Genomic DNA, 20,336 nt, shown 5'->3' with positions numbered 1-20,336 from the left:
TTTGAACAGAGAGAAGTAACATCAAAAGAGAGCGGTACCTCTGGTCGTGAGCACTTGCGTAGAGGATTTCCTGGACTTCTTGAACAGTCCTTTTGATTTCCCTCCGTTCTGCATCATCTCTTTGTCCAGTGCCTGTTGCTCCCTCGCTGCCTTTAGCGTCTCCTCTGGAAGACAGAATCAGATAACCAGATTATAATAAATATGTAGTCATTGCGAACAGTGCCGGACTTTGCACATTACATGCTCTAGGCAAGCTTTCCTTGAGTCCCCCAACGGCTTATGTCCTTTTATTCTCCAAAGGTTTGCACTCAAGTCACAAATTTAATTACTTTAGACTCAACTTGACAAAATCAAAAAAGACTTGCAACTTGACACGGACTTTAGCACCAGTGACTCATGACTTCATGCCTTAGCCTCGAGTCTTTTGACTTGAAAATACTTGCTACCTTCCTCTCAAACCCAAAGATTTAAAAGTATGTTATTTAAAAAGTCTGCCATGAATCAGTTTATTTCTCTTTTATTTCCTGAATCAACTAACGCTAACACGATTCATTCCCAGCAAGTCAACACTTAATTACCCAGATCATCCACTTTGTTTGAACCAGTCCTACAGTATCTAATCAAGTTGCAGGAGCAAACCATTAAGAACTAACATTACATTAATGATTAAAAAACATGTACGTTCGCGTACAAAACTATGCAGTGGCCAATAGACAACGAATTGCAGTATGCAAAATCCAAAGTTCGAAAAGTACAGAGATGCAATACCCTCCAACAAACGTATTTTAACAATTACATCCACATTTTTAAAAGCATTAATGATTTCTGTAAATTTATTCTATAATTATTCTGTTGTTCAAATGGTATTACATTTGGTGAAACACGCAATGTGACTTGTTTAGGACTCGAAACTCGAACTGTAATTTGGCTTGGGACTTGAGCGCAAAGACTTGAGAGGTACTCATGACTTGCACAACAATGACTTGGTCCTACTTCTGTTATTTTCTCGTACTCTAATGCTCTCCACTCCACTATGCCAAGCAACAGGCGTTTTTGGGACTGGAGAAACTTCGTCATAGATCTAAGAACCCCCTTTTTGTTGTGCAAAGACTATATACAACCTACAACCTCTAAATTCAGTGTACTTCACCCCTTGTGCATTATTTCCCTCTCTACCTCCCTATGGATTTTTTTTGGATTGCTGTTGTAATTTCTCTATTAAGCGTCTTTGACTATCCTGAAAAGCGCTATATAAAATTGATGTTGTATTATTATTAAATTATTGTACTTCCTTGAAGACGTGAATGCCGATTGTTACCTTTCCCTTACGTACAGAAGCCAGATGTTAGCGGGTTTTTTGTGCAATGGGAAAGGGGCTCAAGGCAGCACTAGCAACCGCCATTTTTAAAAACCTGTTAGCCATGTAAACAACAGACAGCACAAAACACATACAGAAACTCGTAACAAAAAAAACCCCAGAAGAAAACACAGACAAATGGACCGACAGTGAAGTCCAGGTTTTACTGAGCATATATGTCACGGTGGAAATATAAATATCAAAGTGACTTTGACTCGTCAAACTGAAAGTGGCGTTGCTATACCAGCCGCCGTACATCACCCCAGTGTTCTTATTGGTGGTGCGAATGCAAACAGAAAAAAAGCTTTTGAGGGTATGTAGTTCTTTGGGGAGCTCCTCAGTGGGCAGTTTCTCTCAGAGTCCTCACAGCTGTCCAGTTTGAAAACGCCTAATGCTCTAGCATGTTCTGACTGTGACAATAACTCACTGATAAACACATACTGTAAGATGAGCTGCATTACCAGGACTGGAGGTGGTACGCCCTCTTCAGACTGGCTATTAGCATTAGATCTTTGGATCATTTTTCCCTTATGTTTTATTATGGTTATTTTTTACGCTGGTGGGCAGCCGCCCATGTCGCCTATAGAAAGATGCCCCACTGACGGTGAGAATGTGAGAATCCTCACATTACAGAGGATTATCTTTGTTATTGTAAATACTTCTACAGAGGCACAGCTGTAAACTGGCAGTTATTTTAGCATCTTATCTGTTAACTACCTGACCTTTAGAAATACCTTGTAATCTACAGAACAAAGTGCCCTGGCTTATCGCTGTTATGTTATTATAACCAGTTACTGTGGGTTGTTGTGAGAATAAAAGTTCAGCAGCAGCAGTGCAGTTGTCTTTTGTTTCTTTAGGTAGTTTAAAACAGTCAAACTCGATTTGAAGTCAGTTCCAGTCAACTGCTGCTTTCCCAGGTTTCATAATATCTTAAAACACATTTACAAATGGCATTTCTTCTTTCATATTTTTCTGCTATGTTGTATCAGTGTTAGCTGCTTTATTTATCCCATGCTGCTGTTTTGAGGGCACTTATTTCCTGTTTTTGTGTTTCACTCTGAGCTACATTTGTGCAGCTTGCTTGAAAACTACTTTAAAAAAAATAACTGTCACACTGATGCAGGCATTTCTGCAGATTAAAGCACCTAGCCCAAAGAAATTTTTATACTGACCTTCAGCTTCGACAATGTGCGACACATCAAGTCCCTCGTTTATCCTCAGAACCACTGTCCCATACTCAAAGTCAAACGCATCACTGCCATAAAAGAACAGAGAAAGAGGACTGCAGTTCAACACAAAGATCTGCTGTCTGTGTTTAATTTTCGGATGCATCATTTTCATGTGTGCTTATTTGTGACTTACTGCAGTATTCCCACATAACTCTGCACTGCCTCCGCACCCACAGTCCTCCAGTTTTTCTTGAAGCCCATCATTAATGTGTTAGGCCTCATACGGCCGAGACCAGAAGCCTGTGGGGAAAAGCATGACACTTGCAGCATAAAGATAAAACTCCAAATCAGTTCACTGAAGCAACACAGGCAAAATGTAACCCAGAGGTTGTAAAACCTGGAGTCTTCATTAACTGAAGAAAAAAAACACCAAAAAATTTCAAAATGTCCCACACAAGAAGGCTGTGAAGCTGTTTTACTGCCAAAAAATTATGACCACAACACTCAGCAGATCTCACTTTGTCTGCAGGGACCCATCCAGTGCAGTGTTAATCAATTATAGCTTTTAATCTGCCGTGCTGTTTGAAGTAAGCAATCCTGACAATGAACCGAGGCCTTATCTCCAAAGTGCGATAGCCGGAGCCATAAGACTGTTTTCCTGCTCCTCATTAACTCTCTCCTCTTCTTCCTCCTGCACTAATGTCCCGACCAGATCCTTAAGACACATCCAGGCCAGAGTCATAACATAGCAATAGATACTTGCTGTTGTGAGGGTGAAACAGGTCAATAAAACCTGTTCCTGCAATGTTTAAATGTGCCGTCTCCCTCTGATCAAAACTCACAGGTTACACATTAATCCAATGGATTTTTCTGGGTTAGCAAGTTTATTTGTTTTCTTTTTCTTCTCAGCTGAAGAAATCTGTCGTAAATCATGACCACACTGACCTGCAGCAGGCTCTCGGCCCCTTCCCTGAAGCTGTCACAGGCCACAGCAGCGTAAAATGCCTTGCGTTTGGTCTTCCTAAGCCACAGCTGGTTCTTCTCCATGCCAGCATTCATCTCTTCGAGGGCTTCTGACCTCGGGCCCTGGAGGGATCACAACATACAGCTGTGTGTGAGTGGAACTGTTTGCGTGGGTGTGTTTAAGAGAGAAAGAGACGGAAACACAGCCTTTTCATATTCAGAAGACGCGACTGACCCTAAACTTTAGTCTTAGATATCCAGACAGTTGGCATTTCCCTCATCCCTGCTTGATATTTGCGTGAATATCCATTGCATGTGAAGTCTGCACTTTGCACAATTTAAATTCGCTTGATGTGCAAATCTTGATTTAAATAGAATGTTGGTATTTAAATAACGATTTAGGAAAGAAGATATGTGCTGCCTTGGTAATATCCATTGCTTTGCAATTGCGGTTAATGAGATAATGATATAAACCTACCACAAACACTTCACAGGTGAGACAGAGTCCATAGTTCTTAGTGAAGGAGTGAGCCAGGTGTAGGAGAGCTGGTCTGGCCCGTGATGAACCAGTCAGTGTTAAGATCTGAGGCCTGAGAAAGAAACAAAAATGTGTTACAATGTCCCTTGGTATAGTCAGGATTCTGAAAATGTCCTTTTGATTTAAATGTCTCAGGTTGTTTATGTCATACTGTGAAAGGAATACTTCACCCCCCACAAATTATCAATTGTACATCAATCACAAATGTTACGTTGAATTCGTGAAGAAAACTTGCATGCCTTAATGTGAATGAAGAAAAATGGAGAAAATTCTTGATGAATTTAAGTCACAGGGGTTGTAGTCAGAACGTGTATTATCTCTCATTGTTTATTATTTATTTAGGCTGCACTCGTTCTTTTGGTCACTTGCTTGGCAGCTTTTTAGACAAAGAGGGCGAGTTTTGGCTCAGATATTTTCTGTTGACCGTAATCACATAATCACATAATGTAATGTTCCATTTCATCTCATTTTGCTTTAGTAATCTCATTCATTCATTCATTTTCCATAACCGCTTATCCTGTTTGGGGTTGCGGGGGTGCTGGAACCTGTCCCAGCTGACATTGGGCAAGAGGCAGGGTACACCCTGGACAGGACGCCAGACTGTCGCAGGACTACTAAGAGCCTACTCAGCCTCTTAGCTGCTATTTTCATTGATAGTAGTCGCTACAGGGCTCCACGTTCAGAAGTGGCAAAACTATGTCAAAACAACTATTCACAAACTCTCTCTGAAACTGAACTGAAAGTAAAACTTAATCTAAGCTCTCACCCAGACTCCTTTGACAAAATCAGTAATTTTACCTCACTGAACACGGAAGCTGCTGATCTACCACTGTCTTCATTGGTAGTTTGTTATTGTGTGACTTTGCTGAATATGAACTAACACTTTAAAATACCAAAGTCACATGATAACACTACCTGACTGATCGAGGCCGCAGCAGACCAGCAGCTTTCACTTTCAGTGAGGCAAAATGACTGTTTTTGTCAATGGAGTCTGTTTTTGAAGGGAAGAGAGATTCACTTTCAGTTCAGTTTTAAATAGTAGGAGTTGTTTGATAGCTTCTACACATACTGTCACAGCTCAAGTTTCTTAGGTTATATTTTTGTATTGCATTCATTCATGTTACTTCCTGTTTTACTTTTAAACTCACTTCTCTCATGTCAGATCACTTCACTTCCTGCCCCTGTTTGGTTTCCCTCCCTTTTGATGACTTCACCTGTGTCTGATTGTCTGTCCCGCCCTGATTAGCCTCACCTGTGTCTCGTTATCCTTCCCCTCACCACAGTATTTAGAGTGTGTCTTGTTTTCTCTCAACGCCAGGTTATCTTAGCTCTTTGTGTGTCTAGTGGTCCAACCTTTTGTTTCCCTGTGTCCTCATCCCTATTTGAATTGTTTGCCTTCACTGGGTGCGGTTACATGATGGCTTCTCATTCAGAATGAAATAAATCTGAATGAAACCATTCAGATTTAAAGTCTTTCCAGGTAGTTTACATGGGAAATATTCTTTCCGAATGAGGATTTACATGGGAGATCATTTTAATCGCCTTTATTTGGGTCTGCGCAAGGTTTGGGGCAGGGAAGGTTTCTGATTGGATAGGGGGCGGGGCGGATTTTACGTGTACCGGAAGAAAACACTGTACTCCTCGCTCCGGATAACAAGATGCTTGACAACGCTGTTCTTAGTGCCTTTTTCGGGCTTGTTTTGCTTATATTCTTGAAGCAGCAGTATGACAACAACCTTGTTCTGCTAATGCTTCATTTGTTGAGAAGGAGAAGAGAGGTAGAAGGTCAAAGAAGGGAGATAGAGGACCGTGCTGTGGCGAATGGAAACCGGTGAGTGCAACGAGTCCGACTGCTCCATCTCAGCCCGTTGCTATGCACGCTGTATACGTCATCGCGCCAGAAGGGCAAGGAAACGAGCATGCGCAGAAAGAACGGAATCTCTGGAATCGGGTAGGAGGTGTATACAAGACAGAAAAATTCTTCCATTCGGGTTCTGAAAAGGAATATTCCACCCCTGTGCACCCGATTAGATTTTCTTTCGGGTTGGCTGTTTTCATTCAGGTTGAGGTGTTTACAAGGAGCATTTCTATTCGGGTAGGGCTTCCAACCCGAATGCAAAAGGAATACATGGCTCCATGTAAACGCATGTACTAAAAGTCCTTCTGTGTACTGAACCAACCTTTTGACCACTTAAGACTGTGTTATTTTACCTGAACTGTCACACGTTTGAGTCCACTCTCACCTGATTCACCAGTTGTTACACATACAATGTATTGATGTAGTTTTGCAGTTGTTAAACATGGATCCCTGTGACTTAAATACATCAAGCACTGTCTCCATTTTTGGATTATTTGTTCACCATGGAGGCATATGAGCAAAACAGACTTTGCTTCCCAAATTAAATGTAACACGGAGTGAGTGACTAGCATACAAGGTTGCCCTTTGTTTCCTTTAATTTTGTAAAAGTCATATTGTTTTGAATATTTGCACCCGCAGTGATGCAATGCAGATTTTTACCTGAAGTTCTTGACGTGATCCTCGACACCAGACAGAGACAGAGCGTTGCTGACTGCACTCACAAATGTCACCGCCTGCGTGGACGAACCCCAGTTCACATCTGGAGAGAAATCCTAACATGTTAGTTCATGCAGGGATCATGAATATATCTCCAAACATGCAAACATGTTCACGCAGCTTACCTGGCTTCTTGACAGTGACATATATGTAGAGGAGGATTTCAATGGCGTATGTGAGTAGAGCAGCCCACCAGTTGATAACAAACATGACAACGCAGCAGAGCAATGCGCCCACCAGGGACAGCCACATGTTGTAGTATTTATATGCTGGTCTCCAACCTGGGGAAAGTATAACAGGAGATAGTCCATATCTAGTAACTGCAGACTGTCAGACAGACTGTGCAGACAAAGAATTCTATTCAGAGTGACATTTAGTGTCTTTAAATCTTATTCTAAATTTAAAACAAATCGAAATCTAATTATCTGATGCAACTCGGGTTGTTCTAGGGAATGTCTTGCAGCAGGTGTTTTTAGTGGCCTTGTTTTAAAATATTTACTTATATATTATTCCTGAAAAGAAACTGAGATATCAATGGATGAAAACAAGTTGAATTACTCCAGCCTTCAGGCAGAATTGTTCATTTATAAGCAACTAGCTTTGTCTGCAGAGACCCACCTGGAGACTTGGCGTAGGATGCATGGAAGCAGGAGAAATTGATGAGAGCATAAGATGCCAGGAAGAAGTTTGAGATGATAGGAGCGATGGTGTTGAGATTACCTACAGAGACAAATAAACAGGAACAGGAAATGGAATAGGAATTCATCTTAGAGTGATTGCGAAAACATTTAAGTCAGTTTCATATTTGTTCATTTGAAACCTAAAATACATTTTAACGTTAAGTGTATGATTTTAGTTGTAAAGGTGTTAAAATCTTATGTCGACTGAACTGACCAATGAGAATGAATCCCACAGAAATAATGAATGTGAGGATGTAGCCACGGATTGGCTCGTTGTTCTTGCCGTATCCTTTGGCAAAGAAGTGCAGGATCTTGTAGATGTTGTCTTTACACAGTGCCTGAGAAGAGACAGAGCTTCAGTTAGAATTTATTTTCTTGTTTTTAAGGAGTTAATCTATTTGTTTATTTGTTAACTTTGATTCTCATTGGTAGCTACATCGGCAGCAACTATTTGTCTTGGGTTCCATACATAAAAACACAACACCAACTTACAACGTACATGGACGTTCAACAACAAAAAATACAGGCCTACGTCTCACCCAAAATTCAGATTTCCCTTACACCCACCCTGCACCTCTAGATGAGCTGTTTTTTTATGAGACTGATTTTTTTTTTTGTTTAGGCCATTCCATCTGAGGCTGTTTTTTTCTGAGGCTGTTCCGTCTGAGACCTTTTTTTTCTGAGGCCATTTTGTTTGAGGCTGTTTCATCTGAGACCTTTTTTCTGAGGCCATTTCGTCTGAGGCTGTTTCATCTGAGACCTTTTTTCTGAGGCCATTTCGTCTGAGGCTGTTTCATCTGAGACCTTTTTTTCTGAGGCCATTTCGTCTGAGACCTTTTTTCTTTCTGAGGCCGTTTCGTCTGAGACCTTTTTCTTCTAAGGCTGTTTCATCTGAGACCTTTTTTTCTGAGGCCATTTCATCGGAGATCTTTCTTTCTGAGGCAGTTTCGTCTGACACCTTTTTTTCTGAGGCCATTTTGTCTGAGACCTTTTTTTCTGAGGCTGTTTTGTCTGAAGTCGTTTCATCTCAAGTCTGACAGAGGTTTTCCTGAGACCTGATACTTTTTCATCTAAGGTCTGATGACACACTCTGACACCTGAGGATGCTCTGGTATGGACACCATATACTCTAGATTCAGCCATACCTTTATCAAACCACCACAACTTAAAAGGAAAATCATGCCAACATCAGTGATAATGACTCATACAATAACCAGACAAAACAAGAAATAGAGAAAGAAATAGAGAAAACCACAACTCTGTTTCCATCAAGAAGGAAGGCACTCCAAGGTGCAAAATAGAATAGAATAGAGTAAACACACAATAATAATAATAATGAATAAATGAAAACCCATAATGAAAAAAAAAAAACACCCCTAGAAAGGTTAACAGTAATACAACAACACGACTGCAAGACAAATAGCTACACACCAGATGACAGCTGACAAGTTGCTTATTTCTTTAAAATCTTAAAAGAAAGTTTTTTGTTTTTAAAATTGCACTAGTTTTAGGTGCAGGTACTACTACATGACCTTGTGTTACTTGTTTGGTAGTATGACCGTGTCTGCTTTGAAATATGAAATCTTGGAGTGCATGCTTTTAGTCCTGGCCGGAGTACAAATGTTACGAGAAAAGACCAGGAGATTGATTACAAATCTGTCCTCCACAGGTGTTAAGAGCGACAATCTAGTTACACCTCAGTGGAGAGTTCCTCTAAAACTTTACGTTGCCATTGCAAATTGTATTAGAAAAAATGTGGTGGGTTTCTGACCTGGAAGACTTTGGGAGCACTGACAAGAGAAGCCAGGGCTGATGACAGGGTGGCTGAGAACGTTCCAGCAATGATCAGCGGACCATACCCAGAAACCAAGGTCATCACCTAAACCAGAGGTGAGGTAAGAAGAGGAAACTGTGAGAGATGAAAATAGAGCTTCTTTTTATGTGTGGATTAGAGTTTAAAAGGCTGTGTACCTGATTGTCGTTCATCAAGCCATAGTTGCATTTTTCTACTGCGCAGGAAGAGAAGTCATAGCCGAGCTCACAAGCAGCCACTGCAGAGCCATTACATGATGTTTCAAATGTACTGTTAATGATGGAAGTAAGGTTTCCTGTGGCATCACGGACAACACAGGCAGCTGGCCAATGGGAGAGAAGAACAGATGCATTGCTTAGGACTTTTTTTTTTCTAGTCCAACAACCAACCTCACAGAAAATATTTCAGTGTTTATATGTGTTATAAAGACAAAGACACAAATGTAAAATTGGTAAAGTTTCTCTTTGGAGTCGCATTTCATGGATTACTGTACTTACAGACACAGAGGGCCACACCCAGATAGGTGACTCCAGTTATCAGGATGGCCAGTAAGGTACCTTTAGGTATGGCTCCCTGAGGATCCTGTTAAAAAAAAAACATCTGTGTTTGAACATGTTGTATTCCAGGCGTAACAGTGACTATGAAGTAGTGTTGTTATGATACTGGTCTTGGTATAGATTGGTATTCAATACTATGTTCAATACCATGGTAAAGAAAATTGACATTGAGGTCTTACAGTTAAAGATTTTTAGGTAGAAGGTAAATATAATAAAAGTCTCTCTATAATAAAAAAAAAGTCTCTGTAATAAAGATAATATTGTAAAGATGTGAATTATTAAATACATTGAACAGCTTCTGATATTATCCAATGACTCAAAGAATAAGAAGTACAAACATGCAGTGGTTCAGTCCAGCCTTTCGTTTAGAAACCTATGTACCACAGCAGCTACTGATTCCTATGTAATGGCTCTTACCCGCAAGTCGCCAGAGATGTTGGCTCCTGCCAGGATCCCAGTTGCAGCAGGGAAAAAGATGGCAAACACTGAAAAGAAATCCTCCTTCCCTCTAAAATCTGGAGGAAAATTCTCTAAGAAGATTTTCGCTGTGAGAGAGGGAGGTAAAATGAAGAGGGAGGAAGAAGTTAAGAGTCGAATCTCCAAATATGTGAGTTAAATCAATATATGTTTGTGATGAGGATGTGCGCATGTTTGGAGAGGGTGTCTTACAATCATAATTGAAGATGCCTTGGGTTTTCTGAGTGTCGGTTGCAGGAATGACTGTTCCTACGAATACGTTCACTATGGCCACCAGCAGGATAATAAGTAGGATAATCTGTGCCTGTGTGGACAAAAGAATGAAAGTGATCAAAGTGAGATGTTTTACTACAACAAGACTAGATGATTGGCGTACAGCCAGCGTGATGTTTATCTCTCACCTTGGCCTCCCATTCCATGCCAGCAACTGATATGGCCAACAGCAACACCACAGTAATACATCCAATGATTCTGATGTCATTTTGTGGATCCACCATGATGGCATCGTTATCCTGAGTGAGGCAGAAGGGAGGAAAGACACACAGATAAATGTACTGTCAAATATGGTGGATATTTTTTAGTGTTAAGGGGAGACTCCCCATAAAAAGGACACAAATTTTAATCACCATGAAACTTCCCCATCTGATTACTTACATTAAGTAAGACAATTATTTTTTTGTAGTACATTTTCTGAAATGTTATGTTTGAATATGCGAATAAGGCATTATCTAATCAAATATGCACACATTTGCATACTTTTCAAGAACAAAATTCTGAACATTGAATAAATGCAGAATCAAAATTCTTGTTTAATTTGTCGACCTATTAGGAGACAACAGTTTTAAAATATGAATTATGGATATCTCTCTTTTACAGCCATTTAGAAAAAATCAATTTTTGCCATGTTTTTTTTAAATTAAATGTTACATATATCAGGCTATGAATGATATATGAACAAACCACTTTGTTAAAACCTACAGATTTTTGGCTCAGAGTATGAGAAAAAAAGATAAAGATATGTATTTTAAAATTCCATACATTTTTAAGACACTTTAGGTTAACACTTTTTACTAATAGGTATCATCATGAAACTTTCATGAAAGTTTTCTGAAATGTTATGTTTGAATATGCAAATAAGGCATTTTCTAATTGAATATGCAGTTTTTGCATAAATTTCCAGAACAAAATTTAAATTTAAATAAGCACCTAAATGTGTATTTTGGACATTTTGTCCACACTAGTCTGAAAGAAGAAAAATTATAGAGGCAAAATTGTCCAAAATCTCTAAACTGACTAGTGCATGAAAATGTTTTCACTTGTAATGTCTCACCTTAATTCCCTGTACACTGTAAAACCCCCTATCAATCCATGACAAAATTAAACTCTACTCCAGGGGTCTGCAACCTTTGCCATTAAAAGAGCCATTTTTGACCAAAAATAATTTGCAAAAATCTGTGTGGAGCCGCAAAACATGTTTGAGCCTTATAATCAAGGTAACATAGCCTATTAAGTCTAAAGTAGCTTATATTTATGGTCTAAATAAGCATTCATTAATATGTTTTACCACAAGGTGGCCACTGTGCAGGGCACTATTAATAATTATCTGGTACTTAAATTTTGCAGAGCTGGCAGTGAGAGCAAACAAATCTGTCCACGCACTACTACATTCTCTATTTTATTCAATTTACTTTTTTGGATTTGGCATCCATAGCTAACCAGCCACTGCTATCGAGGTTCAGCAACATTTGGATTCATAGAATGAATTTCCATAGACTTCTTTTCTCAAAGGCTCAAGGAGCCACTGGACAGGGGCTAAAGAGCCACATGTGGCTCCGGAGCCACAGGTTGCCTACCCCTGCTCTACACAAATGCCCCAGATTGCCAAAATGACATAAAAAAAAATATATGTTCACTGGACACAAATATCCATCCCCAGTGAGCTTGACATATATTTTTTTTTATGTTAAGTCAACAATTTTTGAGTTAATTTGACTAAAATGTATAAAGTCGATTTCATCTTATTAGTTTATGATCAATAAACGACACTATCATTGTACAGTGTTGGGGCTGAGATCAACCCAGCCTCACTCCGAAGTCGTTGAAATCCGGCACTTGGGACGCTAAAAGCCATGCTTTACCATGCGGCTGGGAGCTGTTAGTTTAATAGTGCCCGGTAGCATCAAGGGGAACAGCAGTGGGAAAAGAACGAAAGTTAAAGTGCGAATGTCCAAGTGGGGCGGGCAGGAGGAGTGGTGGATGGGTCCAACAAACACCAACCTTCACCCAGGAGAGTGGCGTGTGTGTCCCATGAGATCATAAAGCCAAACCTTGTTCTTTTTACTTAACCTAACCATGTGCGTTTGTTGCCTAAACCTAACCACGTGCGTTTGTTGTTGAAGGAAAAACAACCTCAATTTAGTGCATTTATTTTGAAAGAGACTGGATGTAAACGGTAAATTTCCTGTGAAAACGGAAGTGTGTTTTGAAAGAAGACATGTAACAGGCATAACTTGACACTGTGTCCCAGAACGTTAACAACCAACACATCTAGGGTACCTTACATGTTGCATCTTGACGTGGAAAGTCCATGACGAAACATTGATATGTGACGAGGTCGGAGTAAGAATGCATTGGTGAGACGATGTGTTAAAGGTCATATGTCAAAGAAAACTATATTTAAATGTGTTCCGTCACGTTACCCATTAAGCAGGGATTAATGTTTATGTATTTCACAATGGTTCTAATGGGTTACAGTTAATGTTGTGGTAACGGCACCATGAGTTAAGTCGTAAACACAGTCAGTGACCTCCTGCCTGTGTGGATATCAGAGTGTTTGACATAAAGTTGTGTTGAGGTGAAATACAGAGCACTTCCTGGCTCAGGATTCATCTCATTGCCTCCTTCTTGCAATTGAGAAATCTAAGCTCACCACAACATGTTTTTGTAGTTCAGTTGAATTTAAACAAATGTTGTGAAATGTGTACTCAAAGTTTTTATGGTTATATGACATAGAATTAAATGTTCAAACAACAACAAAAAAGTTTTGACATAAAATTCCTGTCTCGTGTGACATGTTTATGTTACTGCATTGTACAAATTACAAGCTGTTCCCAAAAAAAATAAAAAAATGGTTGAGTGAGCATATTGAGGTTTACAGTGTACAGTCACCTCAGGATTACAGCGTCACACACCTTGAGCAAGTCGACCACAGTCTCAGCAAATCCCACCACATACATGGCTACAGCCACTGCATTGGCAAAGGCGAAAATTAGACCAATTGACCCGCCAAACTCTGGTCCCAAACTGCGAGATATCAAGTAGTAGGCTCCTCCTGAAAGCACAAAATGAAGCACACACATACGTAACAGTGGTGGATGATTAATCACCACATCACTGATTCATTGATTTAATGTCGGGACAAGTTGAAGTCTTTGTAAAACAGAGAGAGGGCTTCGAGAGGTGACACTCAGGTGCAGTTTTGAGCCTTGTGTCTTTATCTGCACAAGCTGCCCTCCTGGTCATTCCATTCTCTCGGTAAAAGATTTTATGTCAGGGTGTGTGTGTGTTATCTCGGGCTATATACATTTATAAATAATGTTTAAACTGTTGGAGCCGGCTGCAGCGGCTCTTTGTAAGCATCTGTTAGGAGTGAAATGCCTGCATGAAAGGTTTGCGAATGTTCTCATCATGAGTTGTTGACGATCTTACCTCCTCTGACCACACCGTTAGTACAGATGGCAGACATGGAAAGGCCAGTGATGGTGGTAACCACACAGCTGAGAACAATGACCACAATCCCCAGACCTGAAATGCACACATACAACATATACAGGCTCAAAATGATTCCAGCTTACTCAGGCATTATATTTAAGTGGTCAGTCACCTGACATTGTGATTGTGAAATGACCCCCCCCCCCCCCCCCACAGTCACCTTTAAACACACTGAGCGTCCATGTCCCAGTGGAGCCTGGAGGCTATAAGTTACAGCCGTCTGCTGTACCTGCTCTGCCTACTGCCTGCAGTGTTTTTTTTCTGCTTCTCAAAACCATTTAGTTACGCTGCCTGAACAAAAGCTGCTGCGGATCGATAGGTTCTTAAGCAATGAACACACTCATGAAGCCATTGACACACTTTCCTCATCCTCCCTGTCTCTCACACACACGGACACACACAGAGGTTTGGCTCTCATACTAGACCTTCAGCAAGTTTAGATCATTATGGGACCTCAGAAAGGCTCGTTCAGTTGAATCTGTCCCAATTCAATCACTCACTGCTAATGAGTGGAGGACTGTAATCCTTTAATTGTCTCTAGTTCGTAGAATTACTGGTAACAGCACCCTCATTTCTCAAAAACAGAGACATGTGGGATCTGTCTGCTGTTGCTCCAGATAACATTAGAAACCTGAAAATAACCTGCTCCACCTGAGGGAATCCTCTATTGGGTTCACCGATGGTTGATAATGCTTTATTTAAAGCCCACAATAAAGGGAAACTTTGGTATTTCTCAACCTGGACCCCATTTTCCCATATCTTGTGTCCAAGTGACAAATGGGAACAACACATTTTGAAACTGGTCCAGTATTGAGCGAGAGGGCTGCAGCCAGTGTTGGCAAAAAGGCTGCAATATAACCACTTGGGGTATTTATGCACCGTCAATTTACATCCTCTAGAAGTGCTTGTTTTTGCCACTGACAGACTCAAATTGTTATTGAAAGTGTTTGGCAGCATTATGGAAAGGATCGCTACTGAAGTGGACTTTTTTGTTTAACCAGAAACAGCCCTGAAATCACCATTGTCAAACCCACCAGACTCCTTTTTAAATTAACAGTAATTTTAGCGTGTACAAAGCCAGCATATTTTCATATTCAACGGGTTAAGAGTTAATTTCAACCAAACCAGAGTTGGTGATTGTTGGAAGGGTGGAAAGATGAACCAAGATGGCTTTTGTGAGTTTTATTTTGTTTCTGTTGACTTTGAATGGTGTGTGTTTTACAATGATAAAATGATTTTTTGTTTGAATGCTGTCTGGTTGGTTTGGGGATAACATTTTTGGAGCTGTTTCTGGTTCAACAAAAGGATCTTGCTTTTTAACAAAAAGGTCTATCTCTGTAGGGATCCTGTCATTGACTGTAAAAATAATGGATGCAGCTACCGTGACGTCACCCACTGGTTTGTGGACTTTCGTTCTGAAGCCTTGAGTGAATGAGTGAGTTATTTAAAAATTCCCACACATGCACAGCTGTCATGAACTGTACACATGTTTATTTCTGCCTCCAGTGGCCATTCAAAGAACTGCAGCTCTTGGCATTTTCATGTTGGGTTCATTATTTTTTAGCCCTGTAGGTTATTGTTTGGATTCTTTCCATAGCTCAGTCCACAGGGACCTGGGTTGGGAACCAGACGGTTGCCGGTTCATGTCCCCATTTGGACCAAATATGGAGTGTTAACTGGTAACTGGAGAGGTGCCAGTTTGCCTCTTGGGCACTGCCAAGGTGCCCTCGAGCAAGACAATGAACCTCCAACTGCTTGTGGTGCCTGTCCATGGGCGGCCCCTGACTCTGACATCTTTCCATTTAACCTCCTGGGTCCTGACAATTCATTTTTGTTCTCTGTGGAGGACATTGGTCTAACTAGTGTAACTCAAGTATTCTTTATGCTATCCATTTGGGTCAAATTGTGTTCTGAAGAGGACATCCAGGGCTTTCTAATGATGTAGACATTATGTGGGTGGGGTTAACAGGGCAAACATACACCCTTTTCAAAATGGCTGCCATTACGTTTTTCTAGTTTTTTGCTGCCAGCGTGGTAATTGATCATTTTCTGGCAAAAGTTACGATTATTTTGTTAATATTTAATTAGTTTCCTGAATATAAGGGTCTTAACTTTAATTAGAGAGATTTCAGAAATCCGGAGTAATTTTAACCTTTTCAAAATACACCTTTTATTCAATGTCCTCTGTAGAGGACATCAGGACTTAGTACTCCCTGTCTTTTAACCAGTTTCCATGATTCAGCAGGCAGAAGGCCATTAAGGGGAATGACGTTTTTTTCTCATAATTTCTAATAATTTTAAAGGTTAGTCAGTGTGAAAGCAGAAATTTGGCTTGGAGTGAGACTCTGAAGTAATGTGTATCCAAGAATTTGGAGGTTTATTGGAAAATAAGAACACCTTAGGTGAACGTACATTCCCATGCATCTACGGTAGGATACTACCTAAAAGGAGGATTTCGAGAAACTTCTTGCTTTATTTCCTTTAAACAATGACAATTCTTGCTGAGAGTGTATTCACACATACAATAGTATCTATAAAGCTTCACTCCACTGTTCTTTACCCTTCCGAGGCCACCACACACAATAAAGTTTACCTGGTCTTTGCGGTCTGTCACATAGGGGTCATGGGTCAAACTATGGGGCTCCCCATCACTTCTTATTGCCTGGGCGAGTGTTAAATGACAACATAGCAAGCATTACACCTCATCACATCATAGATAGTGAGGGGTGAGTGCAGCTGGACCACTAGGCCCTTAAATCCAGTGGTACAGGGTACCAATCCTGTACCCTGATTGCAACGTCAGGCCCATTGGTATAGCTATTAAGAATACACTCTACCTTGCTACAGCTATCTATCATAGTGTTAAGCATTGAAGACAGCCACATAATAATTCCAGGGGAGTAAAAGTCCTTTGTAGCTCATATATTTAGAGATAAAGCATAAAATACCCCATAGTCCCATTGTAACTCAATTGAAACTCATTGACTAACTCTGGAAATTTAAGACCCGACTAAGTCCCAACGTCCTCTACAGAGGACGTGATAAAAAAAAATAAATAAATAATATTTTTGAATTTTTTTTTCTTTGATGCAAAATGTTTCTTTCAAGTCTAATACTTATTACATAAAACAAATCTTGATATCAAAACTTTTTTTCTCCTGGGTCCCAGGTGGTTAATGCATGTATAGGTCCTGTTTGTGCATGTGTGTGTGTATTTTGGGCCTGTGCGTATATGACAACAGACTGAAAAAAATTAATTTCCCAATGGGGATTAATAATGTACAGTATATCTTAAAAAATAATAATAATGTTGTCAAACACTTATAATAGCAATCCAAACCTGTCAGTGCCAAAAACAAATACTTTTAGTGGATGTAAATTTAGGGAGCATATGTCCTGAGTGGTCCTATTGCAGCCTGTTTTACCGCTGTCAACTGCAGCTCTCTTGCTCAAAACGAACAGTTTCAGAAACTGTTGTTCCCATTAGTCACTTAGACACAAAAACATGGGAAAATAGGGTCCAGGTTGAAAAATACCAAAGTCACCCTTTAAGCAACATTTCCCAGCCTCCCTTGAGCAGTATTAAGAATAAAAAGGCTATAATGTTCTAACTGATGGTGCCAGCTGCAGTGGCTCTGTTACATCAGTACATGTTAAGAGTGAAATGCCTTTGAGGCACTTCAAGAGGTGAATTCATAACACTGGATTCCTTTTTGAGCACATGAGAATAAATAGAAGAAGGTAGCCATGTGTGTCCTGTCTGACCAACATATACCCTTGTCTCACTCACCCCAGCCTGCCTGACCAAAAATCCAGGACAGACGGATGAACAACATGACACCCCAGATGTTCAGCATGCATCTCACCTGTGGAAGAGAAGAAAAACGTGAGGTCAAAGTCTTCAGTGTGGTGGGTCATGATTTATTACTGTGTCAAGTATGGGATAGAAAGATGCTAATGTTAATGACATGCATTCTTGAACATAAAGACATTTATCCATATTTTCTATTCCAAAAAATTTGTAACTCAATTAAAAAATATTAAGCAGCATTAACAACATTTCAGGGCCTTTTTTAAATCTTCATACCAGCAGCCTAAATGATCAACCAGCAGCTCTTTAGCAAATGCAAATCACCCCAGACTCTGGCATTGAAAGCCCCACTATCGAGCCTCCTCTTGCCAGGTCACAGTTATGTAAAGCGACCCTGCTTCTATAAAGCAGAGGGATCCCGCCATGACCCAACATAACTCACCAGGACGCCCCTTATCCAGCCAAACTTTACTACTCCTCTGTTGCTATCAACAGGGACAGCAGACTCCAGATCATCAGAGGGGGTCCCGTCACTCCCCTCGCCATCGTCCTCCACAGTGTCTGGCACAGAGATGGCTCCATTCTGTGGGGAAAATGTCAAGGAAAACATATGGGAAAGGAAACATGTAAATTTGTCTCAATAGACACAACTGGGGTGTATTCATCATGACGATGGTGCTTGTTGCACAGTAGGCTAAAAATGTAGACTACATTTTTGACTTGTAAAAAAAACCAAAACGTGTCATTATTAAGAAGTTGCTTTCTCTGGCGCAGAGTGTTTTCTGTTCTCTCATGATGAGATACAGACTGACTTTTCATGTAGTTGTGTGTTTGACTTTCTCCTGCTGCTGTCTCTGTAACACACAGGAGAGAACTTAGAGAGGGAGAGGAACCCACAGTGGTTAGATTTGGATGAAGATTGATAAAGCTGCGACAGTACGCTGCCGTGTGTCTGTCTCTGTAAACTGAAGAGAAAAATAGAGAGAACAAGACAAACCTAATTTTAACTTTCTATGAAGATGAATACTGACTGCTAAATGACTCTCCTGTCTGACATCTGATTAAGTGAGACCTCTCAGATGCGTTTCATTTACTTGAAAGAAAGAGATTTTTGCGACGACTTGTCAGCCTTTCAGCTGCAGTGCCATGGAGTTTGTGATTAGAGCAAATTATCTCATTGAGTCTTTCAAATCTCAGACTACTTGAACACCATGTCAGGGTCATTAATTTATTGAAAGTGTAAAGAGTAGGTAAATATTTTTAGATTAATTAATGAATCAGATCATTTTTATTCTTGGCAACAAAACTATGAGTCAGCTATATTTAGTCTTTCAAGATGAATGAAATATTTTATCTTTTTGTAAAAACAGTGATGATCTGTTGATAAATAGCATTATATCAGTCTTAATCTGGAAAAACACATAGGTTTTTTCATTTGTCTGTTTTTGTGTTAGAATACTTATCTAGTTCAACCTATAAAACCTAAATGACCTATAACCCCATCTCTTTTGCAACACAAGGCAGTATAATGGCCTAATAAAACGGCACTAAAGTGTGTCAGTTGCCGTTGAGCTCCAAAAATAACTTTCGGTGTCCTTTTTAGTTTCACAAGTCTTTGGGTAAAGATTTAATGACTGAACTGTGGACACTGAAAGAGATGATGTTTGAATGATTAAACAACTGTAAAAGATCCCATTTCACTCTGTTTTGAGTCTTTAACCTGAGCGAATGGACTGTGTAGGTCAGGAGCAGAACAGGAGACTGCAGTTAAAGAATCGGTGACTTGAATTTGGGACTCTGGGAGGAAAACAGGTGTAAAGCACTTTCTGCAGAAGGTGAGGTGAAGGACAAACATGCAGGCCGTGTATTGCAGGGGAGAGGCAAGAAAAGAACAAGAAGTAAAAGGGGAACTGTATCATTAATGTTTACAGACTCCACTCTCAGAGTTATACATGCACTCACCTTCTGAAACACATCGTGGAGCTCCTGCAGGGATGGTCGCACGGCCCGGTGACCACTCACGCTGCCCACATTGCGATAGAAGTCAATGTTGGGCACTCGGTCCAAAGTGTCATGACCAAAGGCGCTGGCCACTGAGGGCCGCACTGTCCTGTGCTCCCCATTAGAGAAGCTGGTCTCCTGATAGTTAGGAGGTCCATCCAGAGTGGCATCATAAGCGGAGTTAACATGCCCCTCTCCGTTTGACTTGAGCCTCTCCATCAGGAATGCTGAAGGAGATTCTCCAATTTAAACAGTCAAGGATAAAACAGCAGTGTGGGTCTTAAGTCTTCAGTCATCCGACGGTGTTTTAAAAGAGCAGAGCACTGCAGCAACCGCCGTGGCTGTCCTTGTTTATTGATGTATAGACTAGGCTAGTATTAGATTTATAGAGATCTCTTCCACTGCTCTGAGCTTCTTGTGCATAAGCTCGGTTTGTCTCAGATGGCCTACCTTTATACCCTGCATCCCAGGGTCATATACTGGCTGCCAGCTATTGGCTAACTCTTTGGATCAACCCTCAGAAAACTGAACGAGGGGTGTCAGATATGTCCTTGCTCCATCCTAGGGGACACAAAGACATTGCTTAACGATTAACCAAGTCATAAACGCCAAACGAGAGATAAA

General features: G+C 40.4%; 1 protein-coding gene and 1 long non-coding RNA gene across 2 annotated transcripts in view; one reads left to right on the top strand and one right to left on the bottom strand.

The window, feature by feature from the left end:
* The window catches only part of LOC125904201 (uncharacterized), a 26,500-nt gene extending 8,560 nt beyond the window's left edge, over positions 1 to 17,940 (top strand). The window contains exon 3 of the long non-coding RNA XR_007451398.1: positions 17,696 to 17,940. This is a non-coding gene — a long non-coding RNA (uncharacterized LOC125904201). The remainder of the gene's footprint in view (positions 1 to 17,695) is intronic.
* Positions 1 to 20,336, bottom strand: part of slc12a1 (solute carrier family 12 member 1) — a 26,647-nt gene extending 6,311 nt beyond the window's left edge. Inside the window, exons 1-20 of the mRNA XM_049601404.1 lie at positions 19,674 to 20,336; positions 18,154 to 18,294; positions 17,691 to 17,766; positions 13,838 to 13,933; positions 13,321 to 13,460; positions 10,531 to 10,641; positions 10,322 to 10,433; positions 10,070 to 10,197; positions 9,593 to 9,677; positions 9,254 to 9,417; positions 9,054 to 9,161; positions 7,497 to 7,620; positions 7,221 to 7,322; positions 6,728 to 6,883; positions 6,546 to 6,645; positions 3,968 to 4,079; positions 3,472 to 3,612; positions 2,720 to 2,826; positions 2,530 to 2,612; positions 39 to 164 (exon numbers count right to left, since the gene is read on the bottom strand). Of these exons, the coding sequence (XP_049457361.1) occupies positions 39 to 164; positions 2,530 to 2,612; positions 2,720 to 2,826; positions 3,472 to 3,612; positions 3,968 to 4,079; positions 6,546 to 6,645; positions 6,728 to 6,883; positions 7,221 to 7,322; positions 7,497 to 7,620; positions 9,054 to 9,161; positions 9,254 to 9,417; positions 9,593 to 9,677; positions 10,070 to 10,197; positions 10,322 to 10,433; positions 10,531 to 10,641; positions 13,321 to 13,460; positions 13,838 to 13,933; positions 17,691 to 17,766; positions 18,154 to 18,294; positions 19,674 to 19,931 (2,470 nt within the window). The 5' untranslated portion in view covers positions 19,932 to 20,336. The remainder of the gene's footprint in view (positions 1 to 38; positions 165 to 2,529; positions 2,613 to 2,719; positions 2,827 to 3,471; positions 3,613 to 3,967; positions 4,080 to 6,545; positions 6,646 to 6,727; positions 6,884 to 7,220; positions 7,323 to 7,496; positions 7,621 to 9,053; positions 9,162 to 9,253; positions 9,418 to 9,592; positions 9,678 to 10,069; positions 10,198 to 10,321; positions 10,434 to 10,530; positions 10,642 to 13,320; positions 13,461 to 13,837; positions 13,934 to 17,690; positions 17,767 to 18,153; positions 18,295 to 19,673) is intronic.

The sequence above is a fragment of the Epinephelus fuscoguttatus genome, linkage group LG2 (genome assembly GCF_011397635.1).
Source record: "Epinephelus fuscoguttatus linkage group LG2, E.fuscoguttatus.final_Chr_v1".
Classification (NCBI taxonomy): domain Eukaryota; kingdom Metazoa; phylum Chordata; class Actinopteri; order Perciformes; family Serranidae; genus Epinephelus; species Epinephelus fuscoguttatus.
Note: the sequence above shows the minus strand (reverse complement) of the source record. Positions and strands in the feature narration are given on the sequence as shown.